Source organism: Aspergillus affinis, assembly GCF_023601865.1.
Source record: "Aspergillus affinis strain CMG 70 chromosome Unknown NODE_52_length_214890_cov_85_929348, whole genome shotgun sequence".
In the NCBI taxonomy this organism is placed as follows: Eukaryota; Fungi; Ascomycota; class Eurotiomycetes; order Eurotiales; family Aspergillaceae; genus Aspergillus; species Aspergillus affinis.
In genome coordinates this window covers 128,710-150,713 of record NW_026515833.1, presented here as the reverse complement: position 1 = coordinate 150,713, position 22,004 = coordinate 128,710, and the positions used below count along the sequence as shown (strand labels likewise).

The following is a 22,004-nucleotide window of genomic DNA, read 5'->3' as shown; positions in this document are numbered from 1 at the left end:
TCCCCCAAGTGCCTAGAATCTCTACAATGTTTATTTTCGTAGGACCTACGACCAGCTGACCCGCACCGTGTTGAAGTATATATCCGGATGAAACACAACAGCAGCTCGTATTAGGAAGTTGTTTTTTGCTCACATGTCCAGAATCAACCTAGACCATGCAGATACTATAATGATATCCAATGATAACACAGTTCAATGTACGGAGTGTATACTTAGCGAGGTACATGCATGACTTAGAAATCGAAATCTTGCGGCTCTCGAACGACGATTATTAATGTGGAACTTTGAATGCCGGCTTTTCTGGCCTTGTGAATCACCACGTCATTAACCGAGACCAACGTCGCGCAGGCGGACAGAATAGTCAAGAGATCAATGGGCAATCAATTAGCCTCTGCAACTTAAATCGATCATGGGACCATTACGAGGTTATTAGTTCCTTGACTTGGCGAGTGTTATCGAATTGGATTGTTTGTTGGCTGGTAGTTAACTAGGCATTGAGAATAATTTTTTTTTTTTTTTTCATTGACGGAGGAGAAATCTTCAATCTAGGCTGAGTTGCAGACTGCAGACCGGAGTTGAGCGTCATTCTCCGGGGATAAATGATTATACTCCGTAGGACTAGGAGTAGCCCTTGCTAGGGATCGGGAGCAACCTCGACGGAAAAACCCGAGAAATGCGTCCCCATTCATTTTCATTCAGTTTCACATTCTTGAGTCCGGAGGTTATTCGGAACTAGGGGATTAGGCGCTCAATGCGCCCGCTGGTTTCATTTTCATTGCTTGTTGGTCGCCTGAAGGTTTCCTTTTCAATTTCTGATTTCACATGGGTTATTACTCTGTCGTATTGCTCTCCACTTGCAGATGCTGGCCAATTTCCATTTCCCATGCTCTATTCGAATGGCAGGAAAAACAAGATTGCGATTGCCTGGATCAACCTGCATTAATAATTTAGACCGGCCCGGTGTTCGTCATCTTATTCTTGGGCTTTGAGTCTTGAAGGGCACCACTAAGTAAACTAGAGGGTAAACCTTGGTTCCGGCGGGCTAAAGTTGGACGGCGGGCTTTTTAGGCGAAGGGGGCAGGAACCGTGGTTGGTTTCATCTGTCCGGTCGTATTCCTTTTCCACCCGCTTGAAGATGCGAAAAAAACTCTGCTTACTCGAGGATCAGGCCCTGCGGAGTAGAGTATGGAGAACTAGATAGGAGAGTCTCCGTCCGTCGTCACTGGTATTAATAATGGGAATTGGTGACGGAGGGTTTCTCGTGTCTTTTCATTTGAGGAGGGGGGAGTTGGGCCAAGGGGATTGAGGGGACCAATATACGTATGTCTGATCGGTAGGAGATGAATTCAATGGATCTGTCATTGTGGAATGTCAAGGCTTCCTGAGACGGAGGAAATGCGTGCGCAAAGAAGTGAGTTAGGGTTGTGCGTTATTATCGAGATCCCTTGGATTTTGGACCCAATCATCAATTGTCGCGCATGTCGATCCGTTGTCCTTCTGCACTCCATACTCATACTCCGTAGTCCATACTCGTCGTCCACGGTTCATGCCCATACACATGCACATTCACATTCCTCGTCGCTGGCTACTCCTTGATATGTCTGCCTGTCAATTCCGTTAGCGCAAGTAAGAGAAAAGAAAAGCAAGGACGGATGGCACGGAAGGCAGCCTTGCCCGAACGGGTTTGAGGCCGCGCCCTTCGAGGACACCAACGCCGGCGGGATTAGTCATCCGCCCACTTGCGGCTCCTCCATGCGCCTTCCCCGACACTCCCAAAACAGTCCCCGACAGAGGCTGTGCGTCAGCCGCCGGCTGGCGACATGCAGGTTATTGGACAATGGCTAGGCCAGCGGTTTCAGTCAGCGTACACAGTGAGGAGTCTAGCAAGAGTTTAGCAAGAGTCTAGCAAGAATCTAGTACCGACGGAGTAGGCACGGGAATGCCTGGGGCACCCCTCGGGCAGACGGGGCCAATCCGCAGGCCCCAAAGATGTGAGTCACACCTGCTGACCGCGTTCACCGCCGCGCCTTGCCTCGATCCGGTTAGCGCGACAGGCGGAGATGATCCCCACCGCTGATTGGCTGCCGGTCCGGTCCACGGGCGCACACTCGAGTTTAAGAAGTGCCTGATTCCTCGTCGCTGCCTGGCGCTTCCTTTTCTCTTTCTTCTCTCTTCTTTGTCTCCTCCATCTTCATTATTCTCTCAACAACACTTCACCACTTATCACTATTCTGTCTCCCCCACTTCTCTCTAGATTAATCGCGGACAGCCGCCACCATACACGCTCAGATTGACCAGGACCTTGCATATCAGTTACTACTGCAAAATGGCCTTCTAAATCCGTCTAACGGAAAGAGCCCGTCTTTCTCCTCCGAGACAGACATCATAGATCCTTCACGGACCTCGTCTTCTATTTTCTCCCCTCTTCATTCTTCTTCAGAGTCTCCTGTCCCAGGACCTCTGAACTTCAGCAGCGCACCGCGTAGCTCAAGTTCCCCGAACACTATTTCTTCGTTCGACGTCACGTCGTTCAACACGGATAACCACCAGCAATCATGGCTTCCAACACCTCCGCCCCCACAGCCTTTGGCTCAGATTTCGAATTCCAACGTCAACAACAACAGCAGCTCCCCACAGGAGGACTTCGTTCTATATCCCCCTTGTCCTCAGCCTCGACCCAGGGACTCCTCTACTCCAGTACTCTCGAGTACAACCCCTAGATTAGCCGCCTACCATCCATTTCTGGTTCGTTCCGGGCACCTTCCTCAACGACAATCCTTCAGTTTGCAGCAGCAGCAACAGCAGCCGCAGCAGCCACGGCAATTTGCCAGTCCGCCAGTTCAGGTTCCTCGTGTGGCCAGACTTGCCTCGCAGTCTACCGGGTTCCCTCAGTCTTTGTCTCATCGGTCTAGTCCCTCCAGTCGGAAGCACCTCTTGCGTGTTCACGCCGCCTCCGTGGCTTCGAATTCTGCGCCGAATTCCGCCTCTTTGAATCGCCCACCCGTCCCTCTGTTCCACAGTCCCACCCATCTTTCGTATTATCAGAATCAGCAGTCGCACCCGACGCATCACCGTCGCATGATGTCTACGCCTAACATGGCCCACGGTAAGCTCGCGCTGTCCTTGGAGTTGGCTTCTTTGTTATCATCCCAGACCCAGACTAATTCTGTAGATCTTCCCGATCTCTTTGATTTCACAACCGACCAATTCGGGGCGGACTTCGACCTGTCCATGCTCTCCTCCCCCCAGCAAATTCCGACCGGCATCATGGCGTCCAAGGAGGCCATGGCAGATGCCCCGCCGGGGACCATCTCGCCCAAGGATTTGCTCATGGATGCTTCGGCTCCCTCGTCTACTTCTTTCACCGACCTCAGCACGCCCTCGTTCGAGTCGCCAGGATACTTCAGCCAAGATACCTCCCCCATGTTCGCAACCGACATGGAGTTGGCTCCTGGACATGAGGAGTGGGATTCTCTCTTCCCCACTCAGGACGCTTTCCCTGCGTTGCCCTTCGACTCAACGACCTTGGACGTGGCCCCCGCTGCCGTCTCCGAGCCTCAGGAGCAGGCCGAGGTGCCTATGCCTTCTCCTAAGACTCGGTCGCCTTCGACTGCTTCGTCGCCCTCTTCTAACCCAGCAACCAAGCTCTCCCACGTTGCTGGTGTGAATGCTCGTTCGCGCAAGCCCTTGCCGCCCATCAAGTTCGACTCGTGCGACCCTGTCGCCATGAAGCGAGCTCGTAACACCGAGGCTGCCCGAAAGTCTCGTGCTCGCAAGCTGGAGCGGCAAGATGTCATGGAGCGCCGCATTGCCCAGTTAGAAAAGTCTCTCGAGGAGGCTGAGCAGCGCGAGCAGTACTGGAAGGCTATGGCTCAAGCTCAGACCCAGGTTTGAGGTGAAAGAAGAAAAGCACAGAAATTACACAAAAATCCTGCAAAAAAAATTATAAAGTCGGGTTTGATTTGGCCTTGTGATAGCGTTGTGTCTCATGCTGTTTCTGTTTGATCTTTTGGTTATGGGATTGGTTCTGTGGTGGGCGGGGGTTTGGATGCCTCGCGTCACCCTCCCAATGTCAGCAGTTGCAGTCGGAATTCAGTAAAGGGTTCCACCGATGATGGCGCTGCTGACGGGATAAAAAGTTTTCCTTGTGTCTGGTCTCGATCTTCGGGCCACTGTTTCGTTAGTTATTCTGTTTCTACCACCGCCCCTGTTAACAAAGGGTGCATGTGTTTTCTATCATTTGTTTGTCAGTTGGCCGGTTCTGATGTCTCCTTTCGCAGGATTGACTCGTGGCCTTGATTGTATTTCTTTGGCTTGTTGGCTTGTTTATAATGGGTCATTAATATCGTGTTTTAATTATGTACTCCCAAATTGCTGAATATGATTATCATGTTGCTTGCCAAATATTTCTCCACCTCGTAACCTCCGTATGCAGAACCTGGAGATGGGTCGTGACTCGTGACATGAAATCAAATTAATGTCGAACTTGAAGCTGACAAGTTGACACTGATCAAGGATGCGATTATCAGATAACGATCAGTGATCACATGACGCGTTCGGTGGAGGGGCAGGACGCTGACTCAGCTCTGCCCCTCCGCACACCCAGCCGCTAAGCCTCATTAGGAAGACGACTGGTCTACGTCACCTCCCAAGAGGGCAAAGAGCGGCACCGATCAGTCCACAATCACAACCTGCTCGACCAAGCAGTCGTGGGCTCTTGTGCTCTTTATTGTGGCCCTCCCCCTTCCCCCTTTCCACTACCCTTCTTCCTCTGACCGCTACCGGCATTTCCTTGCCCAGCAGCATCCCAATTCCACGCTCTGGTCGCTTCCCATCCCCTCTCTTCGCACTCGTCCACCATGCGACAAAATACGTGCCACCTGCCCAATGGGCAGCTTTTCACCGTCACACCCGTGTTTGGTGGCGTCATGTTCAAGTCGCAGGATGCACACACCAGCAGCTCCATTCTGCCTCCGGGCTGGAACATCGTCCTCTCCACCAAATACCACGGCGACCAACCCGCCCAGGAAATGGAGGGAGAGGACCGAGAATCGGGTCGCTCCCAGGGCAAATTCACCTCCCCGACACTGCATGATGACAGTCTCTATCTGTCGTACATGATCAATCCCTCAGATAGTGACTACAAGCCACCCACCTCACCGACTCGTCAGATCGCGATGATGCTCTGGGTCACCCTGTGGTGGTACTTCCACGAACCGGAGCCCAATCCGCATATGCAAACGGAGGCGTCGGCAAACACGCCTGCGTTGGGTCGGCCGAAGGGGGACTGGCGCATCTACATCCGACGAGAGGGGATCTTCAAGGGTCGCAACCTGCTGCAGAAGCTGGAGCGAATGGGCATCATCAGCAGCGAGGCATCCTGCGTCGGCGCTGACCCGTCGGATCAAGACATCTGGGGCTCGATGTTTGTGAGCCGACGCTCCTTCTGGCAACTTGATCCCCGTCTGTTTCTCTTCACCCTCACTCCGCAGTCCTCGGCGCATACCTTTGCCCCCGTGCGCAACAGTATGTATCTAGCCGAGTCTCATGGTACCACAGGGGAGGCCCTAGCTCCGTACGCGCCCAGCGAGGGGCCGTATGCCTCCGGGAGCCATCTTCCGACGTATTTCCCTCCCCCGCCCACCCAGTACATCTTTACGAATGGAGTGCGGCATCCTGTCCGGCCCAAGCCGCCCCACCAGGGCGAGGTGTTCTACGTGCGGTACATCCCCAGCGTGCAGCAGTACCTGTCCTTCCGGGTGCCTTATCTGCCTTCGGCCAAGACGAGAGGCCTCCCGACCGCTGCGCCGCCCGGGGACAGTCCGTCCGACCTGGAGCTGTTGCACAAGTGGATGAATGACCCCCGGGTGAATGCGTCCTGGGGGGAGGGCGGTCCGATCGAAAAACAGGAGGAGTTTCTGCGTCACAACTTGAGCAGCCGGAACAGCTTCCCCGTGATTGGATGCTGGGACGGCAAGCCGTTTGGGTACTTTGAGATTTACTGGGTCAAGGAGGACCGTCTGGGCCCGCTCATTGGGGGAGCGGGCAACTACGATCGGGGCATCCACTTGCTAGTAGGCGAGCAAGAGTTCCGAGGCGCCCACCGAGTTGCCATCTGGCTTGATGCGTTGGTGCACTGGTGTTGGCTGGCCGATCTGCGCACGGAGACGGTCATGTTGGAACCCCGGGTGGATAACGTCAAGTGAGTCTGCGTTGGTGTGGGAGTAGATTGGGTCTGTTGAACGTTGCTAACCGGATTTTAGGGTCATTGAGTATCTCCAGCGATCAGGCTTCTACAAGGAAGGTGAGGTTACATTCCCGCATAAGCAGTCGGCCGTGATGAAGATCAAACGAGATTCGTGGGAGGCACCTGCCTCGTAAGAAAATGGGTGGTGGACTTTGTACATGACCTGACGTACTACCTACGGGGCAGCTGCGTCTTGTGTCATCTCACCTGTGTCTAATCCATGTCAATCGTACGTTGTGGCGGATTCGGCCGACTGGTCTAGATTGATGGTTACTTAGACGGTAGATTTGTGATATCAAGCGAGTCGTTCCTCTGTTCTTTCTTTCTTTTTTTTTTTTTCTCCCCATCCATCTTTCCTTTCTCTTCCTATACTCTTCGTTTTTATATATACCCCCTTCAAATCATTTCTTCGTGCCACATACTAGTCAGACTAGTCAGTCATCTCGACGAGCAGTCTCGCTGCAGTTTCCACAATGTAACCCACCTCCCATCATCCGGGGTGTGGGGAGGGGTTGCAGTCTGTGTGTCCGTCTCATAACGTCCCAAAATGGATTCTGTCTCAATATAATTCCACGGCTGTCTTGTGTATAGCCGACTTACTTTCTGTCTGCACTCTGTCACATTTTCTTTTTTTGTATGACCAGCAAAGAGTTCATATCCCTTCTGTGCTGCTGCTCGTCTAGCTTGTGATCTCGCTTCGCTTTTCTTTCTTTCTTTCTTTTTTCTTGCTAGCACACATGGACGGTATATACATACCGGATCATGTTTCGATTTCTTAACTATTCCTTCAAACACTCAACGAGATTGAACTTATACTTCATTCCTATCGGCGTCTATTTCCATTGATCTTGGAACCATGCTGTGCTTTATCTCATTGTTTGCGCTTTATTCCCTACCCTATCCCCATATGTCAATTGACGTGGGGGTGATGTGATGACCGACTATGTTTTCCCCTGTCATTGCTCGAATGAACGAGTGCCTTGCAAGATGGTAAGGCAATGAGTTCACCACAAGAATGACAATGTAGGGTCCTTCGGTATATGCGAATTGACACTGGAGAAGGCAGGGCTGTTGTATATTGCATCGTCCTCCAACCTGGCACTTAGATGTTCTCCTCCATGATATGGTCATGATGAGGTAAGTGTGGATGAGCATGATGAGGTGTCAGTTGATTGAGCAAGTTAGCTGACATCTTAGTTTAGGTATTCATCAGCTCAGGAACAAGGACTCGCAGTCGGGATCATACTCATGGATCTGTCCTGGGGGCTGCTGCCAAGCGCTATCGGGTGCCCTTTGTTGTTCAGGGTGAAGCACGCCTTGACTCATTGGACAGACGGCAACAAGCTTGTCCATGAAGCTGGTATCTGCCTCCACAGGGCTGAGTTCATTGACCAGGAAAAGTACAACCCACGTTACAGTGTTATGTGGCGATTTGTTACGGGAATCTTGGACCGCGTTCAATATCATCCGGGGTTTGATGTTTTTTTTTTTTTTTTTTTTTTTTTTTTTTTTTTTTTTTTTTTTTTTTTTTTTTTTTTTTTTTTTTTTTTTTTTTTTTTTTTTCCAAGAGCGGAAGAATACAATCTTGAGGGATGAACTGGAAGATGCACTTCGTCATGCTTACCTCGGTGCAGATGGCACAATTGATATTCTGTGGACATGCCTCTACACGCTTACCCTTTGTGCATGGACTGCGTGTGGACTGCCATTCACCCAAATATCCCAATAGCAATTACCCCTGTCGGCGTTGCAAACGTGTTTTTATTGCAACGTGGAACATTGTCAGAGAACGCACCAGCTGCAGGTCTTTGGTAGATTAGCCCAGGGTTTGCCTGTCCCGCTTCTCGAGATTCATACAAATACGAAGCATCCGTGCCCTCGATGATCCCGATCAGAAGATGCAACTATGGCTTCTTTGTCCTGGTATGTCGCTTCGTTTGATTTCCATGGGCGTGTGTCAGTCCGTCTCTTGATTCTCTTACCATTCCCTCGTTGTGGTCAACGGTTTGGAAATTGGCACGACGGCGATGGTGAACTCTGTGATTGCAACGCTAAGGAGGGATTGAAAATCATTTCCCAAATATTGGTGCGTTGTCGAGTTATTCAAGAAACGCTCGTTTCCAAACTCCGTGAAAGATTGGATCGCATTGATCCTTTACATTCGTCACTGCGAGGCTCGCGAGACAGAGAATAGAAGGATCCCCTTTACCAGTCCGACGGGGTGAAAGTCGGCAAGGCGATGGTCAATCCTGTGAGTTCAACACATTGGATTTCGTTTCCGAACTTGGTGAGAAATTACAGCCTAGCTCACTCCCAGAACCTGAAACCCACAGATAGAGTCACCCTTTACCTCAAAATCCGCAAGGTTCGCAAAACAAACCGTCAAGCAAGTCGCAGGTTTTGTCACAAGCGCGCTCAGGCTTTGATCGCGTGCCCCCGGTGTCGACACAAAAGGGGTCATATGTCAATGCGAATGAGTCCCTAGACATCTTTTGCCCGGACGATGACATCTGTCGGTTCGTATTCTACCCTAGATAAGGGGGGGGAAAAGACTTGACTTGATTCTTACTGACGACAAGACTTAGACGCGGGTTGTCGTAGCCACCAGCGTCTTGGCAGGGCATTTGATCGCCACTTTTCCAGTGATTAGACCGGGGGTTCTGTCGCCGGGGCAAGTCTTAACCTTTCAGAATCCACCTCAGCCCCCCCGCTTCGCTGCTTGAGTACGTCCAGAAGCTCAATGACATACTACTGCCCTTATCTTCAATAAGCCCCAAACCAAGGTACATTCCTCCACCAAGTATGCGAAACCCAGTCAATACCCATTCAATACCAAGCAGTTGCGCGCAGGCTTGAGCGACAACCAAGGGAGGGGGAGATACACCAGCCGTTTCGACTAGGAGGATCCCAGATACCGATCTAAGGGTTTTGGCGTTGGCTAAGAACAGTCAATGCTTCCTAAAATCCCAGATTAAAGTTTGAGATTGTTGCCATCGGAAGCCTACTATACGGTTCAGTGGATATATTTCTACCCCCATGTCGATCGAGTGTATTCGCAAAGGGAGGCAGGGCCTCGCAGGATGGCCAGGTGGCTCAGGACGACCTAGACTTCGATAGGTGACTCATCTATATCGACACCATCGCCCCCGGTGAAAAAGATCCGGAAGAATCGGTCATCTGGTGGAGAGCATTGTTCACAAGGGAAGATGGCAAATATGTCCTCGTCAACGATGACCTGCAGTGGAAGACCGTCATTATCTAGGCGATGGATGATAAAAAGGCGGGTGAATCGCCAAAAGACATTCAAAAGATATCTAAGAAATTTCCATTGGTACAAAATGCCAATGAGGTAGGAAACTCTTTCAGCGTATCATTCATTCAGTCCCCCCAATCTTCTCTTCTGACTTACTTGGAACGACACCATGGCTGTAATAAGTGTCCGTGTGCCTTGCCGCACTCAAAAGACAAGGCAGTCAGAGTTCTTGTTAAGAACCCGCAGGACGCAAAGTTATGTCTTGTCTTCAGATTGGGAAATAGACGACGCAACCGACGTAACAGCGTTAAGGCTGCTTGCTGCTTGGAATGCGTGGCATTTTCTTTGGTTCCCGGAGTTGAGCATCACTACACAATACCTTCCCAGGCCAATTTACAGGTGCGATACTACTCGATCAAACGCAAGCTATCTCGAAAAGGTTCACGGCTCCCCTCCAGTTGTTGGTGGGATCCATTATTATCACCTTTTGTTGGCCTGGTTGATTGGAAACTCTAGTACATATAGTACATGAGCTTTGAGCACACCATGCCCTCTGAATATCTTCAACCAGGCATGATTAGTCTAGAGTTGAGCAACGTGGTACTATGCACCAGGGAGGCGGCCCAGTCAACATTGAACCATCCCAAGTGACCTCGTATCATCTCGATCAATCACCATATGCCCCCATGTTCCAAAAGAGAGGCATTCAGCCATACAGTCATTTGCTGGTAGTTTACACTGCGCAGCAACAGCCCACGTTCCTTAACTCTGAGCATACCGTGCCATCTGCATATCCTCAAACCGTTATTGCGTTGCCTGGGCCCTATCCATGGTGCATAGTACCAGTCAAACTCGGTGGGATAGGAAGACATGGTATGCTGATTGAAGGGAAAGAGCGAGGCAAAGAGTGACTGCAAGAGATTTGGTATTGCAGGTTTGGGACTGAGAACTGAAGAATGCTGAAAACGACAAGTTGGGGATATCAAGCAGAACCTGGGCGTTTTTGTGTCAGTGAAGGAGATGGAGGAGAGAGACTTCCCCTGTTATGTTTGGAAACGGCCTTTTTTTTTTTTGGCGCGTTGCCAAGAGAGCTATCCAGAGAGCGAGTGGTCAGGTGGGATATCGTTCTAACAAATCCCAGTTATTATGAGTCTGTGAAAACAGAACAAGAGAATAATTGGCCCAAGTGCAATAGCATGATACAACCATGACATACTCATCAGCGATGGACTTCAACCTCTCTTTCAAGTGATCTCCGAGACCACAACTCATCGAACGATATCCATCTGCCTACGACTGTTTCTATTTCTTTTCGACGTCTTGATCTCATCGGATTTCATCAAGGAGTCCAGCCCGGCCCTGCAGACAGACCGGCCGATGTGAGAAGAAGCAAGCAGTTTCAACATGTCCAATAGTGAGTTACCCAACCACAATCAATCATTTTTACCTCCTGAAATTATATCTGACATAATTCGACGTTATCCATATGCAGACGATGTTAGACTCAGTGATGACAGTGGACGTCTTTACCGACCATGGTACATATGTATCTATCTGCCGATCAACCTGCCGCTCCCGATGCAGTATACGCCTGAATTAACTGGCATCGTCATTGCAGCGATGCAAGGCAAGCAAATTCCTACCATCGACATTCATTCTGAAGTTGAAGCATTTCCCTCATTTTTGGAGTCGCCATCACGGCCTTTCAATCCCACGATGAATAACAGCGATGCGACATTGCTACCCGACTGAACCGCAGGATCATTGGGGGATTCGCAATACTTCACAATGAATTCCCTGGTTAGGAATAGCGCCGATATTGCGATCATTTGATTGGGCGATGGAAAAACGATATGCGAGACATCGAAGCGTGGAACGACTTGCTGGAACGACCTGTCTTGGCTTAGTCCTGTTCCAAGGGAGTGCGTGCTCGGAGGGTATGATATGGTATATGTTGTCGTTGATAATGTTGTTGATGAAACAACTGGTGGTAGAATGCGCTTCTTCAAATGGGCTGGACGCCGAAGACCGAGATCTGCTACGCATTAACCTTTTGCCTAACTACTCTTCCATGGTTTCCTTGTGCAAGTGAACAGAAGGAAACACTGCGTCTCTCAGCTCACTATCTTCTTGACCATCCCATCCAGTCAAGTGGGGACAGATAATTCCCTTGAAGGTTGAGACGAGTACCTTCGGTTTCATTGACCGGAACGAGAACGAAGATATTAAAAAAAAAAAAGAGAAAATCAAGAGCAGACAGGACCTGGACATTAATGCCCGAAACCAGTCCTATTCACATCTTATCAATTATCGATTTGTTGATGACCAGCCAGGATAACATGATCGCAGAGGATTTGCTCGAAACATCGTGCCGAACACCCGACGAGCCAGTGTCTATACCACTCTTCGCGGAGAAATTCCTGAGGCATTCCCTAACGAGGACCGCGGTTTGCGAGGAAACACATGCTAGCGAAATCATTGGCGAAGCGCTGCCTTACCGATACCATCACGGCAAGTTTATCTTCGCTACTTCTGGAGATCCCCCTGAGTGTATTTGTTCATGTTTCTCAATCATGCTTCGCATAATGAATGAGATGATCGAAGCAATGGGCGATGTGGAATTGCCACTTTCCTTCGACCAAGCTATGTTTCGCTTGCGGGGTGTTGGCTGGGTTTGAAGTGGAGGATGGAGTTGTTGCTAAGGGGCTTACGTTTTCTCGCACCGCCGAAGTAAGGCGATATCTTCCTCTACTTCCCAACCGACTATCACTTATTGAGACGCAGTATATTCGTCCGGCTTCACATTAGTGTCCGGTACCAATATGCAAGAAGGCATTCAACCGAAAAGACAATCTGGCTGAATATATGTCGCTCTATCGGACTAAAGCGACATATTGAGACCCAGCATATTCGTCCGGCCTCATAAATGTCCGGTACGAATATGCAACAGGGCATTCAATAGAAAGGACAACCCGGCGGAGCATGAACGTCGAATGAATTCTTAAAAATTTATGCTCTAGATAGTCTCAGTTTACTTTTGTTCCAGCTCTTGCGGTGTGTTTGGGATTTTGTTGTATCCCTATCGAAGCAGGAAACTCACTGGTTGATCCCGAATGACAGGGCCCGGGAAAGATTTATGTGTTGTATGTATGTATACCTAATCAGGGATCAGGAATTCAGGTATGGGATATAGCTAGCTAGTATACGATAACTGTAATTATCACCAGCTGACATAGAGACATTTTATAAAGAATACAATATTCATAAGGTTATGCATGGTATGGCAGTAAATTATGCAGACTATGCATATAACAAACACAATCTATCCCTCTATCCCTCCATCCAACCTAGATAGACACCTGAACACCTAGACAACACTCCGTAGTTAGTTACTAATGTATGATTACGTAGTTACAGTACCTAGGTAACTAACCAGAACCAGGGCAAGCAGATCAGCATCACGCGTAGCGCATACAAATCTAAGACCGTGTCTTACTTAGCTGCCCCCCCCCCCACGCCCAAAAAAGAGCCGGCCCATTAACTGACAGAAGTACCTACAGATTGCTGCGAGGGGCAACCGATCTAGTGACCGAGTTCGCGTCGCGTTATTTAAGCTTGTCTAATAGGCACGGAAGACTAATGTTACCCGACGCCAGGTCCGCTCGGACCATGCAAGGAGGAGACGCATTGACATTTCACTAGATTTGAGACATGATAACGAGGAGGGAGGATCTGGATTTACATACGGGCTTGGCTGGATCTTGGGGTGAAGGGGATAAGCTACGTACATGATTTAGCTAATGCGTGGGGTTGGAATGGTGGGTTGGAGTTATGGAGGTGGGAATAAATAGATAGGGAGGTTGTAGTTGATCTGGAGGCTTATTGATGGTGTAGGATAGTGTATTATAGTATAGTATATAACCAAGCAAACCCACATACACCCCGAAACCAAGAAAGCATGATACGTACAGAAACTCTCATAAATGAGCATAAACATGAACAAGTCAAAAACCCATGAAGATGAGTATGACCAAAATAAAAGAACAGTGAATAAACAAACATGAACATGCACGTCAGCATCAACATCAAGATAAAGATAACAAGTCTTATCGGTAAGAATAACAGTCTGAAATTGCCCTGACCCAACCAACCCGTCCGTTCGTCCCAGCAGAAAGCAGAAAGCAGAACGCCGACCGTGCAGAAAGATAGAAGCGTGTATATGTATGCAAGAGAACGAGAGACTGGTGTAAGAACCTGGGTATTTGTTGCACATCCACAGAGAGAAAGGAAACGAAAGAGACCATCAAGTACTTTTGAACAAAAAGTAATGAAAGTCATATCAGTAGATATTAAAGAAAGGAAAGGACAACATATTGAATATGGGAGTGGAAGGGCATATGATGTGATAGATGTATTAGATTGATGAAATGAGACCAGCTCAGGTGGAACAAGATAATACAACAGGGGAAGAAAAAAACAAACTAAACATTGCGCATGCGCCCACCCATGTAGGAGCCAGCCGCCGATGCGAAGAACCGGGCCACGAGGCCACCGCCGCCCGCGTGGCTACCGGACATGCGCATCTTCTTGCCGGACGGCGGCGCTTCGTCCATCTTGACGTCCGACAGGTGAACGTATCCCCCGTGCAGCGAGGGACTGCGGGCCGCGTCGGCCACGCGGACGTCCTGCTCCATGCTGGAAATGGATCCGGAGGTGCGCAGGCTGGCGGGCGTGTCGCCGCGGGAGCTCGGAGCGACGCTGGAAGCACGCGAGCTGAGCGAGGGAACGGTCTCGGCGCGTGAGAGCATGGGGACGTCCTGCACGGACGGAGGGGATCGCGATGTCGGACGCTGGCGCGACGAGTACGGGTGGTAGCGATCGCTGTCCGCCAGGGACGAAGCGGCGGGCGAGGCGCCCGACGACGAGAGCGAGGAGAGCGATTCCGGGCTGGGGGGCAGTCGCTGGCGATGGTGGTGGCTCTGGCGCCGACCCGTGTCGGACGAGACATGGGCCTCCATTTTCTGACGACGCAGACGACCGGCCAGCAGTTCGGCAGAGGCGTGCAGACGGCGCCATTCGCGGGGTTGGCGCAGCTCCGCCTCGCGCTCCTGGTGGTGCAGGTAGCGCTGGCGAATGGGCGCCAGGAAGGGTTCGAGATGGCGCAGCAAGTCGGCCTCAGTGACGCGCAGGTCCCAGTCCAACAGGAAGAGCAGTTGGCGCTCCATCAGGTTGACCTCGGGCAGGGAGAAGCCAAAGTCGTAGCCCTTAACGGCCGTGTAGCGGGCCCAGTGCTTGTTCTTGGGGCTGGAATCGTTCAAGTTCTTTGCGGCCAGGATCAACGAGGCCAGAAAGATGCGGTGCACCGTGCAGCGCATGCCCTTGGCAACCGGGGGCAGTCGCTCGCGCAGTCGCCCCAAGTAGACCAGGGTGGTCATCAGCGTGGGCACCTGCACCTGGGAACGAGTGACCAACGAGACGATGAAGGTTTCGACGGACGGCAAGGGCGAGCTGACATCCAACGGCGGGGTATTTGGGGGCGTGGGTTGGCTATTTTGCTGTTGGTTGTTGTTGTGTTGGTGCTGGTGTTGCGGGTGCTGGTGATGTTGAGGCTGGGAAGCCGTCATGTGCGACTCGCACCGAATGACCCGCGAAGCCTGCAGGGCCAGATGAGCGACCATCTCACGAGTCACCGGCTGCCGAATAAACTCCTGCAGGGCGGCACGGTTGAGCGACTGGACGTTATCCATGCTGTAGAAGGATGGCTGGTTGGCCATAGTATAGTACGAGTGATTAGGGTTTGGAGTGGAGGATGGAGGAAAGGAGAGGGAGAGAGAACAAGAAGAGAAGAAAGAAGGGCGAGCAGAGAGAAAAATGAAGGTTGGCAAGTGTTTGTCTTTCAGTCAAAAAGAACAAAGCTGCAGCGATTAACTAAGGTGGTAAAAAAAAGGAATGTTGGCGTTGAGGTCACAGTAGGAATCCTGCCAGCAGGAATGCAGAAGGTTGTCGTGTCAACCTGACCGATCAGAGACAAATGGCCGACGATGGAAATGAGACTGAGACACCCGGGGAGTCTCTGGATTATATAGAGAGCGAGAATGAAAGGAAATGCAAAGGATTGGAGTGACCAGAACTAAGGAAACAGATCAAACGACAGTGTTGTGAAAAGGAAGAACCACCCCGTGAGTTGAGCATCTGAGAAGAAAACCACCCAACGGAGCGTCAACGGAACGATATAAGTACAGAGTAAGTAAGAGAAAGAGAATCCAGTCCAACCAACGAGCTGAGAAAGGCTGGCCATGCAAGGACGGCGGTTGAACGCGCTGCCTGCATTCCCTCCCTCACGATCCTTCGTCATTGGCTTGTGCGCCCCCTCCGATCCTCGAACACGAGTCCAATGCTTTTTTTTTTCTTTTTAATTCTTGATTCTTGGTTCTTCCTTGTCGCTCCCTCTCACCCTCTCAAGGGGTTGCGTCGTTTTGGGACGGCGCGTTTCGGTTGTCGCCTCCTGCTGGCGCAAACAGGGGGATTCTGGTGGGGATTTGGTATGAGAGACAAGGTGTGCCCTCGAGGGGCAAACACTAACTCTAACTGACTGCCATTCATTGCATGCATCTTCCTGCCATCTGAGGGGATCTTAGGCTGGTTCCTGCAGTTAAGCGCCCGTCGTGCAGAACCGCCGACCGTTTCTATTCTCGTCGTTTCACCTCGCCCGGCGGTTACCGTGACCCTTCGTCGCATGAGAGGTATAGTCACGCAGTATGGAGTACTGGATATGGTTATATTTAGAATCGTTTGACTATGTACAGGGTACACCCAATCCCAATCCCATCTACTCGGAGTACACAAGCAGCAGGGTTGAAACGCGGCGCGTAAATACTTCCCCCCATCCCCCTCTTTCTCCTTCCGACTCTCCCCTCTTCCCTCCTCGAACTAAAAAAAGAAACACAACCCCTCCATTCCCATTCCATTCCAAGCTATATGGGCGTTTAGGCAACCGACACCTTGAAGGAAGAGACGCTCATCTTCGCGTCGCTGCCGGAGAAGGGCTCAGTACCCGCCTGGATGTGGGTGAGGTACTGGCTGGAGGGCAGGTTCTGGCTCTCCTGCAGGTACTTGAGGAAGTCGACCAGGTCGGCCTCGAAGTTCTCGACGCTGGAGGGGGCGACGAAGCTGTACACCTGCATCTGGCCGTTGGGGCCCAGGTAGAGGTCCCAGGTGGTTCCGGCGACCGTGGGTTTGGCGATGGTCGATCCGGTCGACGAGATAGGGCCGGCGCCACCAAGGGCGGCCAACCAGATCATGATCTCGTACTCCTCGTCGCCGTCAGCAGAGGACGAGGTGAACAGGTCGTATGCAACGTCAGCCACAATGTCCGATCCCGAGGTGTACCTAACGCCACAGGTCAGTTTCAGTTCTCTTTTGTTTCGATTCACAACCAATCAATCATCGGTCGGAGAATAACGTACTTCCAGTTGAAGGTGGTGGGGATGCTGCTGAGGCTGCTCAGCTGCTTGGCCGTGAAGGAGTAGGCAGCGTTGGCAAAGCTCTTGACCTGACCGGCACCGCCGGTCCACGACCAGCTGGTGTGGAAGGCGATCTCGTTGCCGGAGCCCGAGTCGAGACCGGTGCACTGCGAGCCGCTGTCGGCGTTGCCGGAGCCCCAGAGGTTGTTATACAGGGTGAAGTCACCCGACTCGACGGTGTCCCATTGACCGCACATGTCGGCGCGGCGGGAGACGGAGCCGGCGGAGGCGAGAGAGCCGAGAGCGAGAGCGGCGAGGAACTTCATTGTGACGGAGATGAAACGGAAGAGATGGAATTGACCGGTGGGAAAGAGTTCCTTGAGAATATTTCGTTTGGGCCTGGGGGGAGAAGGAATTCAACCGACGGAGGGCGAGATGAGAGCCATTCTTATAGCTCCGCTTCCTCCCCCGATCCTCTCCTGATCGGAAATCCTGAATCGTCAGGACCACAGGACCTGACACACCCCATCAACCAGAAACATCTCGAACGGATTGGTCTGCAGGCTAAAAAGGGCTAAATGGAACCGTTGTCCGGAGCCAGTGGCAGCCACCGCACGCCGCGAGGAAGCTTAATTCAATTTCCGGTGCCTGGATGGGGCACGGGTGGGCCGCGTGAATGGTGGATCAACTGAATCAAGTCATTCAACCTGAGACGACCATCTCGGAGGGAGGATGCCAAGTTGGATTTTATCCGGAGTTTGGAGTGGGACACGGCGGATCGTCGGAGGATTAAGGAGAACTAATATTGGTGGAGGATTTCGACGAAGACCTGGAACTCTGAAGAGAGACGGAAGGGTTCCGTTTCAAGATGGTCAAGGTAGGCGGTGGTGAAGAGGAGCAGCCATGACGCGGTGTTGCAGGAGAGTCGAGACTCCGGGGGTCTGGGCGGGACGGTCAGACAAATCGACACGATTCAGTAGATGTCGATGTCGAAGAGTAGATGTCCTCCGTCGATGTGGTCGATATGGAAGAGAGCGAGAGAGGGATAGACAAACAAGCAAACGATGCATACAGAGCAAATGCCAAGACGTGAGTCTCCTCCCACCGCCTTCGGCTTTTCTGGCATCCGAAGTAAACAGTCGATGCGCCGATTCTGGTTCATCTCTCTCGACTCTTCCCCATAATCCTCCCTTTCTCCCCGCTACATCCGCCGTCATGCAGTTCTTTAGCATCCTGGTCACTCTGTTGGCCGCCCTGATCGGCTTCTACAACTACTTCGAGTCGCGTCTCGAGCAATTCTACATCTTCGATCCCAGCCATCTACACGATCTTTCGCAGCGCGCCATTGCTGCCCACGGCGAGGATACTCGCAGCATCGTCAACTACATTGTGGCCGAATTGGAGCAGAAGGTTCCCTCGGTTCACATCAACAAGGACGAGGAATGGGTCTTCAACAACGCCGGTGGCGCCATGGGTGCCATGTATATTATCCATGCCAGTGAGTTTCTCCAATTCGCTCCACTACGACGGAGAGAGCGAGAGCGAGACACCAAGAGGGTCAATGGCACTAATTCCAGCTTCTTCTAGGTATCACTGAATACTTGATTATCTTCGGTTAGTTTACGGATACCTCCGGTTCTTTAGTCCGTTCAAGCTTTCGGTCCTCGGGGACCGAGGCAACCACCCCATTATCGTCTCCCCCTTTACCCCTATCCACACCTCTCTACCTTACCGGTCTAGATTCAACCCGCTCACACCACTATTCTTACTTGCTAGGTACCGCCATCGGAACCGAGGGCCACACCGGCCGTCACACGGCCGACGACTACTTCAACATCCTCCAGGGTACTCAGCTCGCCTACGTCCCTGGCTCCTTCGAACCCGAGGTTTATCCCGCCGGAAGCGTCCACCACCTCCGTCGCGGCGAGGTCAAGCAGTACAAGATGGACAAGTCCTGCTTTGCGCTGGAATACGCCCGCGGCTGGATCCCTCCCATGCTGTTCTTCGGCTACGCTGATACCTTCTCGAGTACCTTGGATTTCCCGACCCTGTGGGCGACCTCGCGCATCACCGGCCGCGAGATGATCTCCAACTTGTTCAAGGGGAAGATGTAAACGGTTTTTTTTTTTTCCCCTTGGGAACCAATATTGGTCTGTAATGAAATAACTTGGATAGATGTGTGATAGATGGCTTTGTATACTACGGAATATTTGGAGGTGGTAATGAAAATCCTTATGAAAGTTTCTTGCTGTACAGTACCTATCTATATTCTTTAGATATTTTTTTTTTAATCGGCTTCAGGTCCGATGGTTTGTTTGTCTTGTTTGGAGTGGAAACAAACTGTGCAAACCACAAACCGCCCGCCATGACTAATCGCTATCGATAACTTAAACCAATTTTCTCCCCCTCCATTCAATTACAATCGTTCAATTCAATATCGTCGAAATGACTGGCTTCTCCCTCTAACCACCAAAATCCAAATAAAATCCCTATAGACGCGCCATTTTCCCACTTAACCACTCAACCCGACCAAACACCAAAATGGCGCCTACTCCCTGCTTCCACTGCAAAGCCGCCCGCGCAGTCATCATCCGACCCAAGAACCGCCACAAGCTCTGCCGCAGCTGTTTCCTGGCCGTATTCGAAGCCGAAGTCCACGAGACCATCACGTCGACGTCCCTCTTCCAGCGCGGCGAGCGCGTCGCCATCGGCGCCAGCGGCGGCAAAGACAGCACGGTCCTGGCCTCGGTGCTGAAGACGCTCAACGAGCGCCACGACTACGGCCTCGAACTGTGTCTGCTCTCCATCGACGAAGGCATCAAGGGCTACCGCGACGACAGCCTCGAGACCGTGAAACGCAATGCCCAGCAATACGCCATGCCCCTGGAGATCGTCGGCTACGGCGAACTCTACGGCTGGACGATGGACCAGGTCGTTGCCCAGATCGGCAAGAAGGGCAACTGTACCTACTGCGGCGTGTTTAGGCGGCAGGCGCTCGATCGCGGCGCGGCGCGTTTGGGCATCTCGCATGTCGTGACGGGACATAATGCGGACGATGTGGCGGAGACGGTCATGATGAATTTGCTCCGTGGGGATTTGCCCCGTTTGTCGAGAGGGACGAGTATCGTGACGGGGTCGGCGATGTCGGAGGTGAAGCGCTCGAAGCCGTTGAAGTATGCGTATGAGAAGGAGATCGTGCTGTATGCGCACCATATGCAGTTGGATTATTTCAGTACCGAGTGCATCTACTCGCCGGAGGCGTTTCGGGGCAGTGCGCGCACGCTGATCAAGGATCTGGAGAAGATTCGGCCGTCGTCGATTCTGGATATCGTGCGCAGTGGCGAGGATATGGCGCAGCTGGTGCCGCCCGAGGTGAAGCAGAGTGGGGGTGGTGGCGGCGCGGGGGAGTCGATGGGCGGTTGTGGCAGCCAGAATGGACGCACGAGAGGCGGCGAGATGGCGGAGATGGAGAGGAAGTTGGCCGAGGATGAGGCAGCCGATTCGAGGGAAACGGAGATCCAGATGACTGGTGCGAAGACCGAGTCGAAGCCCGCGTACGCGATGAAGGTGAGGCAGCGGATCCCCAAGCAGATCAAGACGCAGACCATGAACAACTGCGAGCGCTGCGGGTATATCTCTAGTCAGAAGGTGTGCAAGGCGTGTGCGCTGCTGGAGGGGTTGAATCGGAACCGGCCCAAGACGTCGATCGAGGTGGGAATGGAAGATGAAGAGGGCAGCTCGACATTGATGAGGCAGATGGAGAAGGTGGAATTGGGTGGTTGATCAACCTGGGTTCGAGTTATAACCCCTTATCTTGATCTGATTGCAAGATCCAGCACGGATGGCTGGAGAGCACAGCGCGCCGAGCATGACCTGTCCATGTCAAATGTATACATGGAGCGGTCCATACCGACGGATTTGAGACCACGGTCGATTGACGCCGCAATGCAAGTCAATGCCAGACTCGTCAATCCAGTCTCATTCCGCACCGTCGACAGACACATTGAAAGAAACCAGCCAGCCACAGAAGGAGAAGACGGAGAAGAGAAACAAGTCTTCTTAATCAAGCTAATCCCGCTCTTGAACACCCAGGACAACACATACAAGAAGCAAATAGAGTAAGAATCCACACAATCATAAAATATACTGTACATACATACATAGCCCAAACGAAATCAAGATTCCAATATAAATACATCCCATTATCCCTCTCTCCAATTATTCACCCCTCCCCATCCAACAATTCCTTCCTTAATCCACCCATCCACCTCATTTCTTCTCCTTCCCCTCAGCTTCAGCCTCAACCGGCAAATCCCACCCAACCCTCCTCGCAGTCAACCTAATCTTCTCCTTCTCATCCATCGTCATCCCCGGGTTATACCGTTCGACGAGAGCCGCATACGTGCGTTGCGCGCGCGCATACAGCGCCATCTGCTCTGCCTCATGGAGTCGGTTCTGGAGCGCCTCGGTCTCTGTTTGGCTCGCGCTTTGGGTTTCGGAGATAGGGACCCGGTAGAGGGCTCGGATGCGCTGGTGCAGGGGGGTGGGGGAGGAGAGCTTTCGGCGGGGGAGTTCGCGGAGGAGGGCGCGGTAGGTTGTGGTGGTTTTGGACATTTTGTTTGGGTCTCTTTTTGTTGAGCGGGGAGGGCGCGTTTTCGGTGTGGGGTTTTTTGGAGGCGTTGGTTTGGTTCAATTGGGTTGATTGGGTTTTTAGAGGGAGAATGGGTGAGATTGTATGTCTGTCTGTGTTCGTTGGTGGTTTAGTTTGGTTTGTAGAAGCGATGGCGGAGATGGCGGAGATGCCTTTTTTTCGCCGAATATATGGATCACGTGATATCTCTTATAGTTTACCTTGCTCGACGGGTTGGACTTCCAACTCCAGCTTCGTCTGTGAGGATCAACCATTCCCTTTGGTCTACCGTTATCTCTATTTACTCGCTTGTACACCTCATTTGCCTAGGCAAGACAACCTGGTTACATTAGAACATAATTCCTATGCCCTGCCAAATAATAGATAGATACTGTATTGTATGTACATCAT

The 22,004-nt window shown here is 51.6% G+C and overlaps 7 protein-coding genes across 7 annotated transcripts; 4 read left to right on the top strand and 3 right to left on the bottom strand.

Moving 5' to 3' along the window:
* Window positions 1-1,939: 1,939 nt before the first annotated feature.
* Window positions 1,940-3,894, top strand: cpcA (amino acid starvation-responsive transcription factor GCN4; the record flags this gene model as incomplete). The annotated part of the gene is made up of 2 exons (XM_053100974.1): window positions 1,940-1,991; window positions 2,270-3,894. 2 exons carry the CDS (start codon window positions 1,940-1,942, stop codon window positions 3,892-3,894), a joined length of 1,677 nt encoding a protein of 558 aa, XP_052955425.1.
* A 965-nt stretch (window positions 3,895-4,859) lies between these two features.
* Window positions 4,860-6,381, top strand: KD926_008266 (GNAT family N-acetyltransferase; the record flags this gene model as incomplete). The annotated part of the gene is made up of 2 exons (XM_053100970.1): window positions 4,860-6,202; window positions 6,264-6,381. 2 exons carry the CDS (start codon window positions 4,860-4,862, stop codon window positions 6,379-6,381), a joined length of 1,461 nt encoding a protein of 486 aa, XP_052955424.1.
* Window positions 6,382-13,981: 7,600 nt separating this feature from the next.
* Window positions 13,982-15,247, bottom strand: KD926_008265 (cyclin family protein; the record flags this gene model as incomplete). Its single annotated transcript, XM_053100969.1, has 1 exon — window positions 13,982-15,247. One exon carries the CDS (start codon window positions 15,245-15,247, stop codon window positions 13,982-13,984), a length of 1,266 nt encoding a protein of 421 aa, XP_052955423.1.
* A 1,239-nt stretch (window positions 15,248-16,486) lies between these two features.
* Window positions 16,487-17,289, bottom strand: xgeA (putative endoglucanase; the record flags this gene model as incomplete). Its single annotated transcript, XM_053100968.1, has 2 exons — window positions 16,487-16,889; window positions 16,967-17,289. 2 exons carry the CDS (start codon window positions 17,287-17,289, stop codon window positions 16,487-16,489), a joined length of 726 nt encoding a protein of 241 aa, XP_052955422.1.
* An 889-nt stretch (window positions 17,290-18,178) lies between these two features.
* Window positions 18,179-19,077, top strand: erg2 (C-8 sterol isomerase ERG2; the record flags this gene model as incomplete). Its single annotated transcript, XM_053100967.1, has 2 exons — window positions 18,179-18,461; window positions 18,740-19,077. The coding sequence occupies 2 exons, from the start codon at window positions 18,179-18,181 to the stop codon at window positions 19,075-19,077; spliced, it is 621 nt and encodes a 206-aa protein (XP_052955421.1).
* Window positions 19,078-19,504: 427 nt separating this feature from the next.
* KD926_008262 (putative PP-loop ATPase superfamily protein) lies at window positions 19,505-20,746 on the top strand (the record flags this gene model as incomplete). Its single annotated transcript, XM_053100966.1, has 1 exon — window positions 19,505-20,746. One exon carries the CDS (start codon window positions 19,505-19,507, stop codon window positions 20,744-20,746), a length of 1,242 nt encoding a protein of 413 aa, XP_052955420.1.
* Window positions 20,747-21,232: 486 nt separating this feature from the next.
* Window positions 21,233-21,577, bottom strand: KD926_008261 (LYR motif-containing protein; the record flags this gene model as incomplete). Its single annotated transcript, XM_053100965.1, has 1 exon — window positions 21,233-21,577. The coding sequence occupies one exon, from the start codon at window positions 21,575-21,577 to the stop codon at window positions 21,233-21,235; it is 345 nt and encodes a 114-aa protein (XP_052955419.1).
* Window positions 21,578-22,004: the final 427 nt, after the last annotated feature.